We start from the raw sequence: 16,365 nt of genomic DNA on the forward strand, positions 1-16,365 counted from the left end.
GTTAAATTTCTTTTAATTTGCAAAAATAAGTGCCATAAGATGCCACCAGCACCAATATTAAAGACAAAATCAGTGTCACGGATGGACTGTATCTGGCTAGCATTGGCAGGGTGACAGTTGCACTGAGTGGAGGATGATGGATTCACACTGACAGATCCCAGGCTGGAATTCCTCACGCAATGGGGGGAGATAAAACGCTGTGACAGCAGGCAGCTGAACTGAGCAATCCCGCACAGTAAGAGATCCGACACAACACACCACCACCAACACTGACACAGATCAGCAGGCTGTGGGATCATAATGATGTCATCACTCACTGACACATTCCACATGTGATGGATGTCTGGCCGGCTGGGTCACACTCACACAGACAGGAGACATCAGAGTCAGGCATTACTTTCCTCTGCAGGCACGATGAATGTGAAGAGAAGGGCTGGAACTCCACAGTGATCAGTGCCGGCTTGCAGTAAGGACTGAGTCTAAGAGGAACACTGGAAGGAGTGGCAGCTCAGCTGTCTCAAGAGATCCAGCATCTTCTGCTGTTCTCTCTCCCTACCCTCTGTCACCCTTCCTCTCAGCTGAAGGATCATTCATAACAGGGTGGCATCCCACACAGAGAGAGTGCCGGCCTGTGTCGCACCCAGGTGCCCCTAGGAGGCAGTCGCCTAGTTTGCCTAGTGGAAGCACTGGCCCTGCCTACACTACCAAAAACAAAAAAAATGGTTGCCTTTGCATCAGATTACAATCTGAACTTCATTACTTATCCTGGCTCATTGACTCAGAAAGTATTGATGGCATGGCAGTCAGGCAATTAGCATTTTTATAAGGAAGTGTAACCAATAACACTTATATCTTTGTTAGCACAGGTTTGCACTATATGTCATATGTATTAGGACAAGGGCTGTCCCAAACTTTCGACCTTCTTGGGCCACACATAAAATACACGAACACTAAGGATAGCTGACGAGCAGAAAAAGGTGGGCAGATCACAAGTTACTGACCACTGATGTAGATAATGTACCTATCTGAGTGATAAACTTCATTTTTTTTGTTATAAAAGTAAGAGGGCAACATAAAATGAATGCGATATTTGACACTGTTTATGATAAACTAACTTGTCAATACCTGGTTTGATGGATGTGGTAGCAAGTCTCGATGAATTCTCAAGGTACTCATCAGATATTTTGGCTTTCAATATTGCTCTTCGTGTGCTCCATCCTTGAAAATAGTTGCTCACAAATATACTGAAGGTGCTGCTGAAAACTGATGATATGAATAAGGCATGATTGTGAAGAGTGTGAGATTTTTCCTTGGGAAGATAAAACTTGTAAAAGTTCAGTAAAGAGAAGTCAATTTTTTTTCCCGCATGTGTTCAAGTGTAAACACATTTTTGCAAAAAATTCCTCCCCTCCCAAAAAAAAAAGCAACATTTTTAAGTACAATTACGATTTTGTGTTGGTCCGCATTCTTGGCTGTCTTGGACCATAGTTTTGACACCCCTGTATTTAAGATATCTTTTTCACTATTATTTAAAAGTATTGCTGTTATTGTATATTTTCATCTTACTTTGAAGTAATTGAATTGCTATTTCAAGTAAATGTAGTAACTGCTTGTTTTTTGAGATGCAACTACCATGAAATAGTCAAATTGCCGTTCCAGGTAATTTGAATAAGCGTATTATTATTGCAGAGCAGTTAGAGTGGAAGGTTCTCACAACGTTTGACAGCTTTATGTGTGGAGTTTTTGTAAAATCTCTTGTTCTGAAAGGCCAGAAGAAGGCTTTACTGTGCTATGCACAGATATTTTTAAGAGATTAGAGGTTAATTTGTACAGTGTTTCATCATTATCTGTAGTGGACCACAACCGTTCCCCTCTCTGGCCACTTCCTTCAGCTGTGTAGGATCATTTCCTGCTTCATGGTCGGAGGAATTTGTGGTTTTCTACAGTTGTTTTCTTCCTCTAATGCACAATAAATGTTAAATTGTGGAAAAAGAGGAACTGGTGGTTATATGTACTTGTCAGTACTGGAAGAGTCGCGTTAACATCTGCTGGACTTCTTATGTTTTATTTTAGTTCACAAAATTAACCCTATTACTGTGATTTAATGTATTAAATGCATAGAACCTTAAAGCTGAACTCCAAACACAAACATTTTGTATTTAAATATAGTCTTCAGTAGCCTCAAAGATATCTACTTTTATGTGTACCAAATACCTTTTATAAGTCCAGATATTACTTGTAAAAGAAGTGACACGACCACTGTGCTGTGCATAGCCTGTGCAGCAAACAGAGCTGTGGGAGGGGCCCAGCAGGCTCCACCCACTACAGGCTGCCTGCAGAAACCTACAGGAGGGGCAAAGACAAGACCAGTCACTCGGTACAAGGGGAGAGAGCAGCAATGATCAGTCTTTATTACAGGAAACTCCTGCACAGAGGCAAAGCTTCACACTGGATTACTGGAATAAATACACAAAACACACCAGATTCACGTAAGAATGCAGGTGTCTCCTGTTTTTAGACCAAGTTTGCTTATCTCGGAGGTCAGCTTTAAGATATGGGAAAAATATTTAAAACAAATGCATGGAATTTGGATAAAACATTCCCTACAGGTATGAACTTTCGGTTCTGCCTAGGCTGATGCATAGAACTGGAAAAAAAAACAGAAATGTCTTAGTTCATAAACATTCAAGACCACAGGATATTCTTGCTTGCAGCAGTTTGTATAATCTAAGTAGCAGAAGGTTGCACAAGAGAACATGTGTTGGTGATTAATGTTCTTCAGCTGCCTGCATTTGAGTAGAATCCAATAGACGTTTGCACATCCTCCTTATTAGGAATATTTAGTTGAAACTAATACAATTTCTGCAGATGTGTGTTTTGTGAGTTCTCAGCTCAGGGCTAATAATGCTCTTGCTTTTTTTTTTCTCTAGAATGGTCACACCCGGGTCAGGCTCTGGGTTATCAAATCCTTTGTTTCAGGAGAGCATGAGCAGCAAACCATACATCAGGAAGGATTCCCCGAGTCCCTTGATTGGACGTCCCCAACTCATTGCCAGCACCTCCAACTTGCAAGACTCCCGGTCTGCATTTATTACTATAGTTCCCAGCGAAGATACTGAGAAGGTAAGGTATAGGCTAAACCAGCAAGAAAGGATCAAACGGCTATGTTTGTACAATATAGAGACTGATGGAAAAGGGTTGATTTGTCAAGGGAATTTTCCCCAGAATTTAATGAATATGGTGAAATTATTCAAAGAATACCCAATTACGTGCAAGAAAAAAAGGCTATCATTTTGCTTGCACCTGATTTTGATGATGGAAGTCAGCAGAGCTTCACATTATTTTACTAACCTCTGTACGTAAGCTCAGGGAAACAGAAAATAAAACCAGGCAGAGGTTCCAATCCTAAAGCTTGCCATACACCAGTAGAATTTGGTCTGTATGGAAATTTGGAAAAATCATTCCAAAAAGCATTCGATGTTGCCATCTTTGAGCCAACTAGTTTTGTTAGAAAGTCCTAAAATGTCATCCAGACCTACTACTTGATGGACTTCCAGACGTATTAAATCATTTTCTTTTGTACAAAAAACACGTGTATTACAATATGTCTGATTCTTCTGAACGAAAAACCACATTCAGATTTAGGATTTTTATTCATTCAAGGAAAACAGTCCTGCTTCTTTGAATTTTCTCAATACCATAGATGAAAGCGATCATCAATTTGATCCTAGAAATTGTTAGAAAATTGAATGCTCCAAAAATGAAAATTTGTTACTGAAATTCCACTAGCGTTTGACCAGCTTAACTCTAGCCAAACCAAAAAAAAAAGGTTACTTTGTTTAGGCAGCTCTAATAAAATAGGAAATGTCAGTGGAAATTTTTGTAAACACATTAGCTGGCAGGTAAAGAAATTAGCCATTTGCTTTGTCTAGTTAAGGTGTCAAACCCAAACTCTTTAATTGTTTACTTTGGGTTTATGTAAAGGAGGTTTTGTTATGGTATTTGCCAACTGTTTTGTTTTTGCATTAACAGGCCCCTTCATTTATCTCTGCTTCCCAACCAAGAGTACCTGTTTCTGTCCCCAGATCCCCTCAGGTAACTTTTTTTTTTTTACTTGAAATTCATTTGTTCATAGCCCCAGCTAATGATGTGGCTCATACTTCTGCCTGTAAGTGTTTACATACTTTTAAAGTCTTTGACTCCCCAGCAGATTCCTTTTTACCAGACCATCAGATAAGAAAGGAACTTCCTTTTGCTATTGTGCTTCTGTTTGTTTGTGTTACCATGATAATCAAGAGGTGTCAAAGCCAAACTCCAACCAAATGTTTTTTTGTTAGTTTTCAATAGGTGTGTGTGTGTGGGGGGGGGGGAGTTAAAATGTCTGACAGGTTTTAATGCTGCCACAACTGACATCTATTGTCTTGTCTGTCTCTTTCAATAAACAACCTAAACTGGGTCCTCCAATTTCATGTCCACGCAAATTCCGAAACTCATTGATAGTTTAACATCACCCTAATATGAACCAGTAAATGTTAACATGACCTTGTTAACCATTGATTTGTCACTCTGATTAGAATTTCCAATTTGGGGTAACATGAGAGCAGCATTACCAGAGCCAGAGATACATACCTGGATAGACCTTTGCTGATATCATTGAGGACAAAAATTCTACACCTTTTCCAAACATTTTCTGAGCTTTTTGTTTTTGTCTGTGGCCATGTCAGGGAAATTTGTTTTTTTTACTTCCCTTCCATTTATACTCATACAAAAATATAAAGGTTGCAGTTACCAGCCGGAAGACATGGACAGCAATGCAGATCTTATTGGATGCTCTCACCCTTCCTAGTTAATCATATACTGGCAAAATTTAGTTCTAAAACAGTTTTAAAAATGTTTTGATTTTCTTATGGTTAGTGTGGTCAAATCACCAACCATTTCTAACTGTAGGGATGACCAAAATCTAAGATGGATGGAAATTGTTTCTCCTTTATCGGATATAAAAAAAATTCTAACCGTAAATGTGATTAACATTCGGAATCACATTCACTTCCATCTATCCTGAAATGGAATGCTAAAGTTTTACATCTTTGCCAAGACAAATGCACAGATTTTGTAAGAACATTTATACAAAGTTTGTATAGTCATTGATGGTATTATAAAATGGTCTGAGAAATTACCTTCTTGTGACTGTTTGCATGAAAATCTAATGGTCAGCTTAACTCTACTGAAAATATGTTTGTTTTTGTCGGCATCCCATTGGAGAGATTTACTAACATTTATTTGTCCTGACAGAAAGTGAGGGGGAATGTAATTAACAGAGAAGCAAACAGCAATAAAAACCTTACAGTGCTGATAATTCTTCCCTGCTCTATTTAAAAAGGAAGAGAGTTTAAAGATTATAAAAGCACAGTAGAATCTGAAAAATGTCTATTGCTTTTGCAGGTGACAAAACCTCCAGTAGCCCCACCTGGACCTCCTGGCAGAGCTGTACTACCACCAGCCAAGCCACCGGTTAGTGATATTGTAATATTGCTTCTCTTTTAGTGGATGCTTTTTTATGAAGCCTAGTATAGACATATACTAACTAACTTAAAATTCTTACAGACTTCAAATATTTGTTATCTAAATTAAATAGGTTTGATGACATCTGTCCTTGGTTAGTAGCCAATCCTTCAAATGAGTCAACAAATGGTAGTTTGAGTTGGGGTTTTCATGGCCAAATACTGTAGTGCACTCAGTCTTCAGACTGTGGCCCTGGTTAGCTGTCTACTCTTCTCCATTGGCACAAATATGCATGTTCAGACAATTCAAAAATACTAATAGAATTGTAATTTAACACAAGTGATCTTTCTGCAGTCAGCAGCATAATCACAATTTAATGTCTATGACTTTCTTAAAGCATGCCTGCAAGTGAGAAGAGTTATGCCAGCCATATATGGATCAAAATTCAGCTGATCCACCAGTAATCGTCTGAATTTCGATCCTTGCAGGCTGGTTTCCCAAGTTTATCTATCAAACTACTTGTGTACAACAAGCCTGCTATAGCCAACAACACTGATCATTGTATTCTGATGACAGAGAAAGGCCCCTCCGTTGCCAGAAAACAATGCCAAATGAGGAAAGATTCCCCTCATCTACAACCATTCTGTGGATAGGGGAATCAGCTCAGCGGGTTGAACCAAAAAAATTAATCATACGGCTATCTTTATATTAACTGTTGCATGTCTGTACATCTACTCAGTACATCTAATTAGCACTGTTTGGAGTAGGTATTTGATATTTTATGCTTTTTTCTTCTTCTAGAAACCAACGCCTCCATGCAAACCTTTGCCAATGCTGAAACCTAAACCGGTAATTATCTTACACCTTAACAGAATCTTGTGAGGTTCTGATATACCAATATTTTTCCAAACAGCCTTGTTTTAATACACGTTAACTATCTTGGTGTGTGTGACTTTAAATAAGATGAGCATTACAGGTAGACTGGTTACAATAAATATTGGGTGATAAAATACATAATGTTCAAAGTATAACTGAAGGCAATTTTTTAAATTTTTTGGTCTTTACATATGATAAGAAAATCGTATCGTATCGGTTCCAGCTTTTAAGAGGGTTGAAGTTAGTACATTTTTATTGTGCGTGAACACATCTGATTCTCATACATTGTGTACAGTTATTGAACAGGAATGATCAAATAGAAAAAGTGTAAATGATCAGACGCATAGAATGATCCTACACTTCTTCTTCTACTACACTAATACATACCTATGTTTGCCTTTGTCAGCCGAGAAGAGAATTTTCTTACAAGTCAATACCATTCCAATTACATCATGATACAAACTTTCGTGGAAAATCGGATGATAGGTCGTCCAATTTTTTTCATAGTGTGTACTAGGCTTTAGATTGAGAGTGGAGAGGGTTTAGAAAACTTATCGGGTTTTTATTACTGTCTGTGTTCTTGTTAGGGATTTTCACCCCCTCTATTTTTCCTGGTGACCATTATCTGTGAAAGGAATTTTGAGTGGTAACCCCAATGGGGGCAGATCTTCCAATGGGGACACTAGTTCCAGTGACTCTGGTGATTACCAGTGATTTCTTTCACTTTGGAGGGATTTCCTCTCACTTTTTTGTTATGGCTGTGAGACAGGAAATAAAGGGAACTATCCCCAATAGAACACAGATGGCAAAAAACCCAACAGGGGTTATAACCAGGGGCGGACTGACCATTTGGAAACTCGGGCCCGGGGTCAGTAGGGGCCCCCCATGAGATACCCCTGGTACCTTTTTCATAGGCTTTTTTGAGTTTGGGCAAGGACACAGGGGCCCCATGATCCCCTATTGCCCGGGGTCCCCATGAGCTGTCAGTCTGCCCCTGGTTATAACCCTCCAATACTCTATCCAAAAGTAAAAAAAGTTTTGCATTCTACGTTTAAGTCCTAATATATATTTTACTTGGTTTTTATGTCATATTGTTGGCCCGGTCTTTTTTAAGAAAGCATGGATAGAAATAGAATATTGAATATATAAGCATTTTCTTTGCAAAGCAAGTCAACCAATAATATGCAGGTACATGAAAATGTTAATATAATCTTGTTGTCTAACTACTTAGCAAATTAAGATTTACATTCGTCACCCACAGTTGTAATTTACTGTTGAGAGTCTGGCCATACAAGGGGAGGTTTGATCATTTGGGAACAATCTGGCCCTACTGAAGATCTTTTTTTAGGGAGAGAAAGGCTTAGACTTTAACGCATAATTCATAGATTCCTGTTACCAAACACTGTTGTAAATGTCACCATTGTATTTCTAGGAACTAAAACAGAAGCCATCTGCCTCTGCTCCAATACTACCATTGAAACCATCATCACTGAAAACTACCCCTCATCCAATGCAGGTGAGCATTAAATGAAAACAGTACAATGTCTGTACTTAAGAATGACACTAAAATAATTCTTTCACGCTTGTAATGTCTACAGTTTAAAAGTTTTTACAAATGTTAGTTTCTGAGCCATACATTTTAGCTATGTGTTGCAGACTAATAAATGTCTAATAGCTTTAGCTATTAAACTCCTTGGCTCTGTAACACATCTATGCTAAACATTCTTACTTTTGTTAGATGTGACAAGCTTAAAGGTCCTTCCCAGACACTTCTGTACGCTTGCATAGAGGTGTACATCCCCCATCAGTGTTTGCATAGTTCACTGTTAACTTGGTATGAGAGTTATTTTTACTTGTACGTGATGTCATTGTGTTTATTCTGCCATGGAAAATTCTTTTAGTCTACATGGCTTAGAAAAGTCAAACAAAGTAGTGAAACTGATAGATGATTATTTTGTTTGAATTATAAGATACTGTCTGTGCTCAAGCTTCCTCACAAGACACAGCTGGCTGTGTTCCAAAAAAGAGTCTTGTTTGGGTCTCCTATAATTATTACAGTTAGATGAACTGAAACTAAAAGTGCCTACAGGCACTGGATGTTGGATGGCCCTAGGTGGCAATCCAACCACTTAATTCTTGCCTCTTGTGTTGATGTGTATGTTTAAATCAGAAAAACATACATGTTTGTGGCTATGGAGGAGATGCATTGGCTTGTTTTTTGGAAGAAGTAAGAATCAGTTAGCAAATCTATAGTAGCCAGTTGAACTGAGCTTGCTTGTCAAAGGTATGTTGGGGAGGACTATCAAAAGCATGATCACCCCTAATCTCATCATAGATAGCTGGATTGGGAGGATGTGTAGTTATGTTTATAGGCACCTCAGGTCAATAATGGGAGTCTATTATTTTTGTTTATTTTAAGGCACAAAAACACGTTACATTTGTGGTACCATTAGTTAGTGGCATCCCAAATGCAACAAGCAGGCACATGTTTTTGCACATGTTAAAACGTGCAACAAATGTGCAAAGTTCAATGCTGAACAAGGTGAAAAGGCTTCTTTAACATATTTGTTGCTTGCAGGGCAGTGCAAAAACTTGCTATGAAAAAAAATACCCACAAAAACTGCACATGCAGGGAACATGTAGATATGAATGCAGCCTAGAGCCTAAGTTTACCTAAAAAAAAAAAAAAATTAATTAAAATAAGCACAAGGGACATTACTTACATTCACTGTGATGTGCCCCTTGTTCTTCTGTCTTCTAACTCAGTAGTAACTTTCCTCCTCTGTTTCGCCCCACCCTCGCCGCTATAATCTTCCATTGCAGCAGGGGTTAATAAAACTAAGGAGCTGTCTCAGGCACTCACAAAGAGTGCCTGACTTTGCCTGTTCACTTTCCGCCCAGGTCTTTTATTCATTGAAGCTGTATTACAACTTCTGCAAATGAAACAAGATATAAGAATGAAGGATGTGGACCTTTCAGTCATCTGCCCATCCTACAATCCTAGATCATGTTCAATTTACAGAAGCTGTAGTGCAGCTTTTATGAATGGGTGAGCTGGGCGGAATGGGTGAGCATAATCAAGCTGTCTTAAGCCGGCCATAGATGGGTCAAATTTTGCCCAGTTCAGCAGGAACCATTCAAGATTAGAACCGTGTATGGGCAGGCTGAATGTATCCAAGTTGATCAATTAACTTTGGTACAAACAGACTGTCGATTTTACATGTGATTATCACCAGCAGCTGATATAGCCTTTAGTGATGATGTGATGTCTTTTCCCAGCGGGGACAGCTCCCCTGCTAGAAGAATACATTGGCTCAGTGGCTCCACTGTCAACACTGACTATGGTTGCAGGAAAGAAATTTGCTCCGTGTATGGCCTGCCTTATGCAGGCCATAGATGGGTTGAAAATCGGCCAAAGATTCGTCCGAAAGAATAATCGGGCGATTTTCAGATCGTTAGTGGGTGAATTTGTCGACCATTTTTCGTGATTTTGACACATTTTTTTAATCGGTTATGTTGGGAAAAAAAAACGGCCAGTTTTGTCGATTGGCCAATTTTCATGGCAATGATGGGCAATTCGGCCGATCTTTTAACGGATTAAAAAAATGCGCATGAGCCGTGACCTGCAAGAAGAAGAAACAGAAGAAGATGAAGACAAAGAAAAAGAAGAAAGAACATCTGTATCTATTTGTATCCATTTCGGATACAGATGTTTCTATTCGGATACAAATAGATACAATGTTGCAACCGCAATACTTTTAAATGTAAAATAGAATAGCGGAGTGTCCATGCAGAGAGCTCTGCTATTATATTTGATGTTTAAAAGTATAGCGGTTGCAACATTGTATCTATTTGTATCCGAATAGAAACATCTGTATCCAAAATGGATACAAATAGATACAATGTTGCAACTTTGCTATACTTTTAAATGTCAAATATAATAGCGGAGCTCTCTGCAGGGACACTCCACTATTATATTTGCCGGCCATAGACGGGACGAAAATCAGCCAATTTTTTTTCACCAATGGTGGCATTGTCGGCCAATTGAATGACCGATTTTTTGTTTTTTTTTTGTTTTTTTTTAAATGGCCGGTTTTCAACCCATCTATGGCCTGCATTAGTGAGAACCTATGACAGCTCCTCAACGCTAATCTCTGCTGCTTAGGAAGATTACAGTGGTGGGAATGGGGGGGGGGGGAGTAAACTTAGACTATAATGCTTTGTTTTGTTGTCTACTTTGTTTTAAACCTTATTTGGCATTGAATACAACTTGTTTATATCTGTTTTTTTGTAATTTTTATACATTCTATCAAATGCTTTGATTTTCTGTTACTTCACTTGTGTTAATTGATCAATTTAAAGGCAAATGGTGCATAGTTAAGTTCCTTTTTAAAGTGGACCACCTGTTGCTAAAATGTAACAAATACGTTAAAAGGTGGAAAAAGTTAGGTAGTATACTTGCATGTTACCCAGGTTTCTACCAGTAACCCCTAGGCAAGAGCAATGTCATCCTCCTTCCAACAAGATCTAGGGAAACCATGTGGATCTCATCAGCAGGAGGATGACATCATGCCTGAACCATAGAAGTGGGGGGGAAGGCAAGTATAATATACAATGTTTTCCCCTATGGTTCTTTAATAAAAGAGAGAGAGAGCAGCTCTTAAACATGAGGTGACAGTCACCTGATCAGAACAGGCAATTCATCTGATGCCTATGGTGACAGCTTGTTGCCAGCAGAACAAGAAGAGGGGAAAGGAGATAATGGAGCTCGAGTGCCTCAGTAGTCAGGAGATTTACTACCATGAAGACTTTTTTTTTTTATTATTGCGCTATTCTTAATCTCCCATAAATAATCAACCAGTATACCATTCCCTGCTGATGGGTATGCTTGCTGGTATTAATTTAGCATGGGGCTGGACTATTTTTATAGTGATACCAGCCCAAATGCCTGGTGTCCTGGGTTAGGACCATTAAACATGTGGTTGGAGGGGTCTATGCATTTAAAAGAATCTGTTTTAAATTACAATTGGATTCAGATTTGTCCAGACAGGTGGACCCAGTGAATTTGTGACATTTAAGATTTTCACTTGCTAGCAATACCATGACATTGAACTTATTTTTTTATTTTTTTTCCTAGAAGGTTGCCTTAAGACCACCTATTCCACGTAGATGATATTTTCTGTGGCCTACAGTAGACTAACCAAAGACTGAGAGATTGAATAATTGTAATGGTGCCTATTGCTGATCATGGTGTCCTCACTGCCATTACAGTGCTAGATGTGCCTTTCTTCATATAATGTGAGCGGAAAGATTTGTGATGTGGATTCCTGTTTAATGATGCATAAAGACTGGACATCTTCCATAGTCCACCTGTTTTAGTGGAACCATTTATGAAAGAACTTTTGCAGTGTGCACTATGTGCACTATTGGAAATAGGCAAGTCATTCCAAACTTATGGTGGAAATTTCTCCTGAAGAATAGACTGTTGGAATCTGGGAATTTGTGAAAGGACCGGGAATAGCAACTTGAGCTATGTAAGAAAGATGAATGGCTGGATGCAAAGGAAAAAGTAATACACTCAATGGATCGTGGGACTTGTACTTTTACTGACCAGCACAATTTGCACTAATGTGTGTGCTCATAATGGAGAAGATTTCTTGTTTTAAAGAAGCACCTCCTGTATGGCACAAGAGAGAAAAGTATGCATCTGTTTACTTGCACTGCCTCTTGCACACATAAAATGATTTTATTATTGTGTAGGAGAAAAGGGATTTGACTTATAAAAATACCAATGTTGGTATTTTGCTCCGCACATTTCATGAACATGAATCATTTTATTTTGAGCAGTTGTTTTAAAGATTTGCTGTAATACCCTGTGTTCCAATGTTACATTATTGTTCACTGTAGCATGAACTAAACTGATTGGGGGTTTTGAAAACAGATTATGCTTGATTCTCTCAATAGCTTCACAAACATTTCAAAACGTGTACTGTACTAGTATTTCCATTATTATATTAATATTTATAAAACACATAAAATGCAGTCTTCACCATGTTGGAGGAAGCATTTGTTTACATTTTAGGTACACATGTATGCATGTTCTGAATTCATTCCTGGGCACTGAGTTAGACCACATGCATATTGGACGTTTAGCATTTAATGTGCCCCGGAGGCACATATACAACATCCAGTCCCACTACCTACAGTCTGTCAAAGTCTATGGCAGACTAAAGTATGCTGCGGCTGAGCAGGGTTGAGCACTGTACCCAGATATACTCACAGTTAGTGCCCTGTGACCAATTCCCACATTCCAGGTATATGTTCTTGAATGTAGACAAAAAAGACCAATCTCCTGCATTCAAGAGAAATGCACTGGCAAAAGTCAATCCACAATCTTTGGCTATTCCAATATTTGCACCAGCTTTGCTGCCCCCTACGGGCTGGGAAAACTCAGAGGAAAACCTGCAAAAACAAGAAACAGAGCACACCAACCTAGCACATTACCTTTTTTTAAAGCTTTATTAGTGTTACAGGAACAGATGTATACTCACAAACAACATCAGCAATAAGGCACAGTAAAGTCCAGAATGTATTTGAAGCAACCTGGTCACCTATACAAATCCCAAGCGCGAGAAGACCTTCCAAAAGGCTGATTCGTTTTGAAATTCCAAGACATATTTATCTAATAAGATCACAGATCCTAGAGGCCAGTCTTGGTGACATGTCTCTCATATGTAGTCGTTTATCTGTTTTTATTTATTGTAAAATCACAGTCTGGGACTCATGTCATTCCAATATATATCAATATACAAAAAATATAGTAACATACACTATATTGCCAAAAGTATTGGGATGCCTGCCTTTACACGCACATAAACTTTAATGGCATCCCAGTCTTAGTCCATAGTGTTCAATATTGAGTTGGCCCACCCTTTGCAGTTATAACAGCTTCAACTCTTCTGGGAAAGCTGTTCACAAGGTTTAGGAGTGTGTCTATGGGAAGGTTTGACCATTCTTCCAGAAGCGCATTTGTGGGGTCAGGCACTGATGTCAGACAAGAAGGCCTGGCTCACAGTCTCCGCTCTCATTGGTGTTCTATCGTGTTGAGGTCAGGACAAATATCTCCACCTCAAACTTGCTCATCCATGTCTTTGTGCACTGCTGCGCAGTCATGTTGGAACAGGAAGGGGCCATCCCCAAACTGTTCTCACAAAGTTGGGAACAGGAAATTGTTCAAAATGTCTTGTTATGCTGACACCCTAAGAGTTCCTTTCACTGGAACTAATGGGCCAAGCCCAACCCCTGAAAAACAACCCACACCATAATCCCCCCTACACCAAACTTTACACTTGGCACAATTCAGTCAGGCAAGTACCGTTCTCCTTGCAACCGCCAAACCCAGACACATCCATCAGATTGCCAGACAGAGAAGCGTAATTTGTCACTCCTGAGAACACGTCCCCACTACAATAGATTCCAGTCTCAGTGAGCTTTACACCACTACATCCGACGCTTTGTATTGCACTTGGTGATGTAAGGCTTGGATGCAGCTGCTCGGCCATGGAAACCCATTCCATGAAGCTCTCTACACACTGTTGTTGTGCTAATTTGAAAGCCACATGAAGTTTGGAGGTCTTTAGCTATTGACTCTGCAGACAGTTGGCGACTTCTGCACACTGTGCATTTCAGCACTCACTGACCCTGCCGTCATCTTACGTGGCCTACCTCTTCGTGGCTGAGTTGCTGTTGTTCCCAGTTTCTTCCACTTTGTTATAATACCACTAACAGCTGACTGTGGAATATTTAGTAGCAAGGGAATTTCATGGATGGACTTATTGCACAGGTGGCAACTTACCACGGTACCACACTTGAATTCATTGAGCTCCTGTAAATGACCCGTTCTTTCACAAATGTTTGTAGAAGCAGTCTGCATGCCTAGGTGCTTAATTTTATACTACTGTGCCCATGGATGTGATTGGAACACCTGAATCCAATGATTTGGATGGCTGGCCCAATACTTTTGGCAATATAGTGTATATATAAATATATACGCATCAATTCCTCAATAAATATCATTGCTGATGTTGTTTGTGAGTATACATCTGTTCCTTTAACATTAATAAAGCTATCACCAAGATAATCCACTAGGTTGGTACGTCCTCTGTTCCTTGTTTTTTCAGCATGTTGCTGAGCACATAGGGCTCTAAATATATCACTTGGTACAGCATTCAGCTCTGTCCAGTCGCCACTGATTTTGACAGGCTGCAAGTATGGGGGCTGGAGACTGCAGCTGAGGCTTGCACACCAAAATGCCATTATAGAATGAACATGGGCCAACCACCTAGTGTGCATGTGGCCTTATAGGTACAAATTCTATGCAGATCCAAACTGCTTTAGTGACAAACGCCTTGTCCTGGGTGCCTTTGAACACACACACCCTTCTTTTTAAATATAAGTGAAACATTTAGTATTTTACATCTCATGTATTCTCGCTGGCCTTTTGGATTATTTGAGCCAAAAAGGTTAACCTAAGAAAATAGAATTAAAAAAAAAAAAAAACGACTATTGTTTTTCATCTCAAAGCCAGACTGTGTCTTACATTTCCACTGTGAGATGTAATTGGAAACACATAAGTACCATGAAAAACTGAAGTCATAGGATTTCTTGTGACTCAGAGTCATGATTCTATCATTGTAACCCTATGACTCCCAGTAGAGCTGGAACGCAGAGCTTAAAAATGTGTTTAGAGTTCAGACACCAAATTTAGGAATATGTTTAGACTGGGTTAGTGCCTAGCCAAAACACATTGGTGCTTTATTCATAAATCCGTGTAACATCTCACTTTTACTGTGGTGTTGTGTGACCAAGCTTAGCAAAGGATAATTTATTAATATGCACAGATATCTTTTCTGGCTGGACTGAAAACATGCTCCTTATTTTTTATGTGAATTCTTATATGCTGCATTTATGTATGTTTTTACCGTTCTCTGCAAAGAACCCTGCATTGAATTCTAAAGCACGAAATTGCAAGGTCTCCTTAAGCAGACATAATTATGACATAAATTATTGTAGAAACTATTTGTGAAAGATCCGTTGGAAGTGAGATTATGATTAACACTGTTGCAGTATTTTTTAAATTTTGTTTTACAATTTAAAACAATAAAAGTGATCAATAAATGTGTGTGTCAGAATGAGAATACATAGTCATATGGTCAATTGCTTTTGTGGAACAATACATTGGAGTGAGGCGCTCTCCTCACCCACTAGGGCTTAACATTTAACTTTTTTTTTATTTTTATATATTTAAAATGTATTGCTCCTTTCCATAGATTTATAAATAAAAATGGCTTGTTACTTATAGGGGTAATGAAGAGACTGCTCGGGAAAGATTTACTATTCCCTAGGGGACTACATTCTCAGTGCTTGTCCAAATCAAGTTATGTACTCTGATCTGGGCTGTGTAACCATTTCCCAAAAAAAAAAAATCTTCCCTGAAGGACCGAGGCTCTGATGAGACAGAGAGATTCCTTCCTATCTCTTTACAGTGAGAAAGTCAGTCAGTACTGCAATGTAAACTCACTCTAAAAATGCGTTCATCCTTACGATTTGACTGAAGGTAAGTCATCTTAGCCTGCACTGCAAATTCTTTCCAAAAAACTACTCCCTGTGCAAATCTACTCTGAACTCGCTGAAAGTGTTACTAAACACCAAATGTAAAATCAGTCTGTATATGCAGTAAAGCATGCTTGTTATACTCGCTGTGGAGCCTAAGGGGTTAATCCGTATTGTTTAAAAAGACTGATTGATCCTGTCTTCTCTGATCCTCCCCTTCTTCTACTGTCCCCAATCCATCTGCTGGTAGTAGAGCTCCAGGGGTCACTCTGCACATGCTCAGTTTAGTGTGTATTGCTAGGGAGTTTTTTTTTATTTTATTTTTAGGAGAGTGCATGTGATCCGCACAGGACCAATCAGCACTGTCCAGACAGA

At 39.0% G+C, this 16,365-nt stretch overlaps 1 protein-coding gene across 2 annotated transcripts in view; it reads left to right on the forward strand.

Moving 5' to 3' along the window:
* Positions 1–15,555, forward strand: part of ADAM8 (ADAM metallopeptidase domain 8) — a 62,133-nt gene extending 46,578 nt beyond the window's left edge. The window contains exons 20-25 of one of the 2 annotated variants that reach the window (XM_089680036.1): positions 2,931–3,123; positions 4,033–4,095; positions 5,443–5,511; positions 6,304–6,351; positions 7,811–7,894; positions 11,516–15,555. In XM_089680036.1, the coding sequence (XP_089536162.1) occupies positions 2,931–3,123; positions 4,033–4,095; positions 5,443–5,511; positions 6,304–6,351; positions 7,811–7,894; positions 11,516–11,551 (493 nt within the window). In that variant the 3' untranslated portion in view covers positions 11,552–15,555. The remainder of the gene's footprint in view (positions 1–2,930; positions 3,124–4,032; positions 4,096–5,442; positions 5,512–6,303; positions 6,352–7,810; positions 7,895–11,515) is intronic. The other variant, XM_089680037.1, reaches the window with a different exon arrangement.
* Positions 15,556–16,365: the final 810 nt, after the last annotated feature.

The sequence above is a fragment of the Staurois parvus genome, unplaced genomic scaffold (assembly GCF_062004578.1).
Source record: "Staurois parvus isolate SC_StPar_1 unplaced genomic scaffold, SC_StPar_1.0 ptg000234l, whole genome shotgun sequence".
Taxonomy (NCBI): Eukaryota; Metazoa; Chordata; class Amphibia; order Anura; family Ranidae; genus Staurois; species Staurois parvus.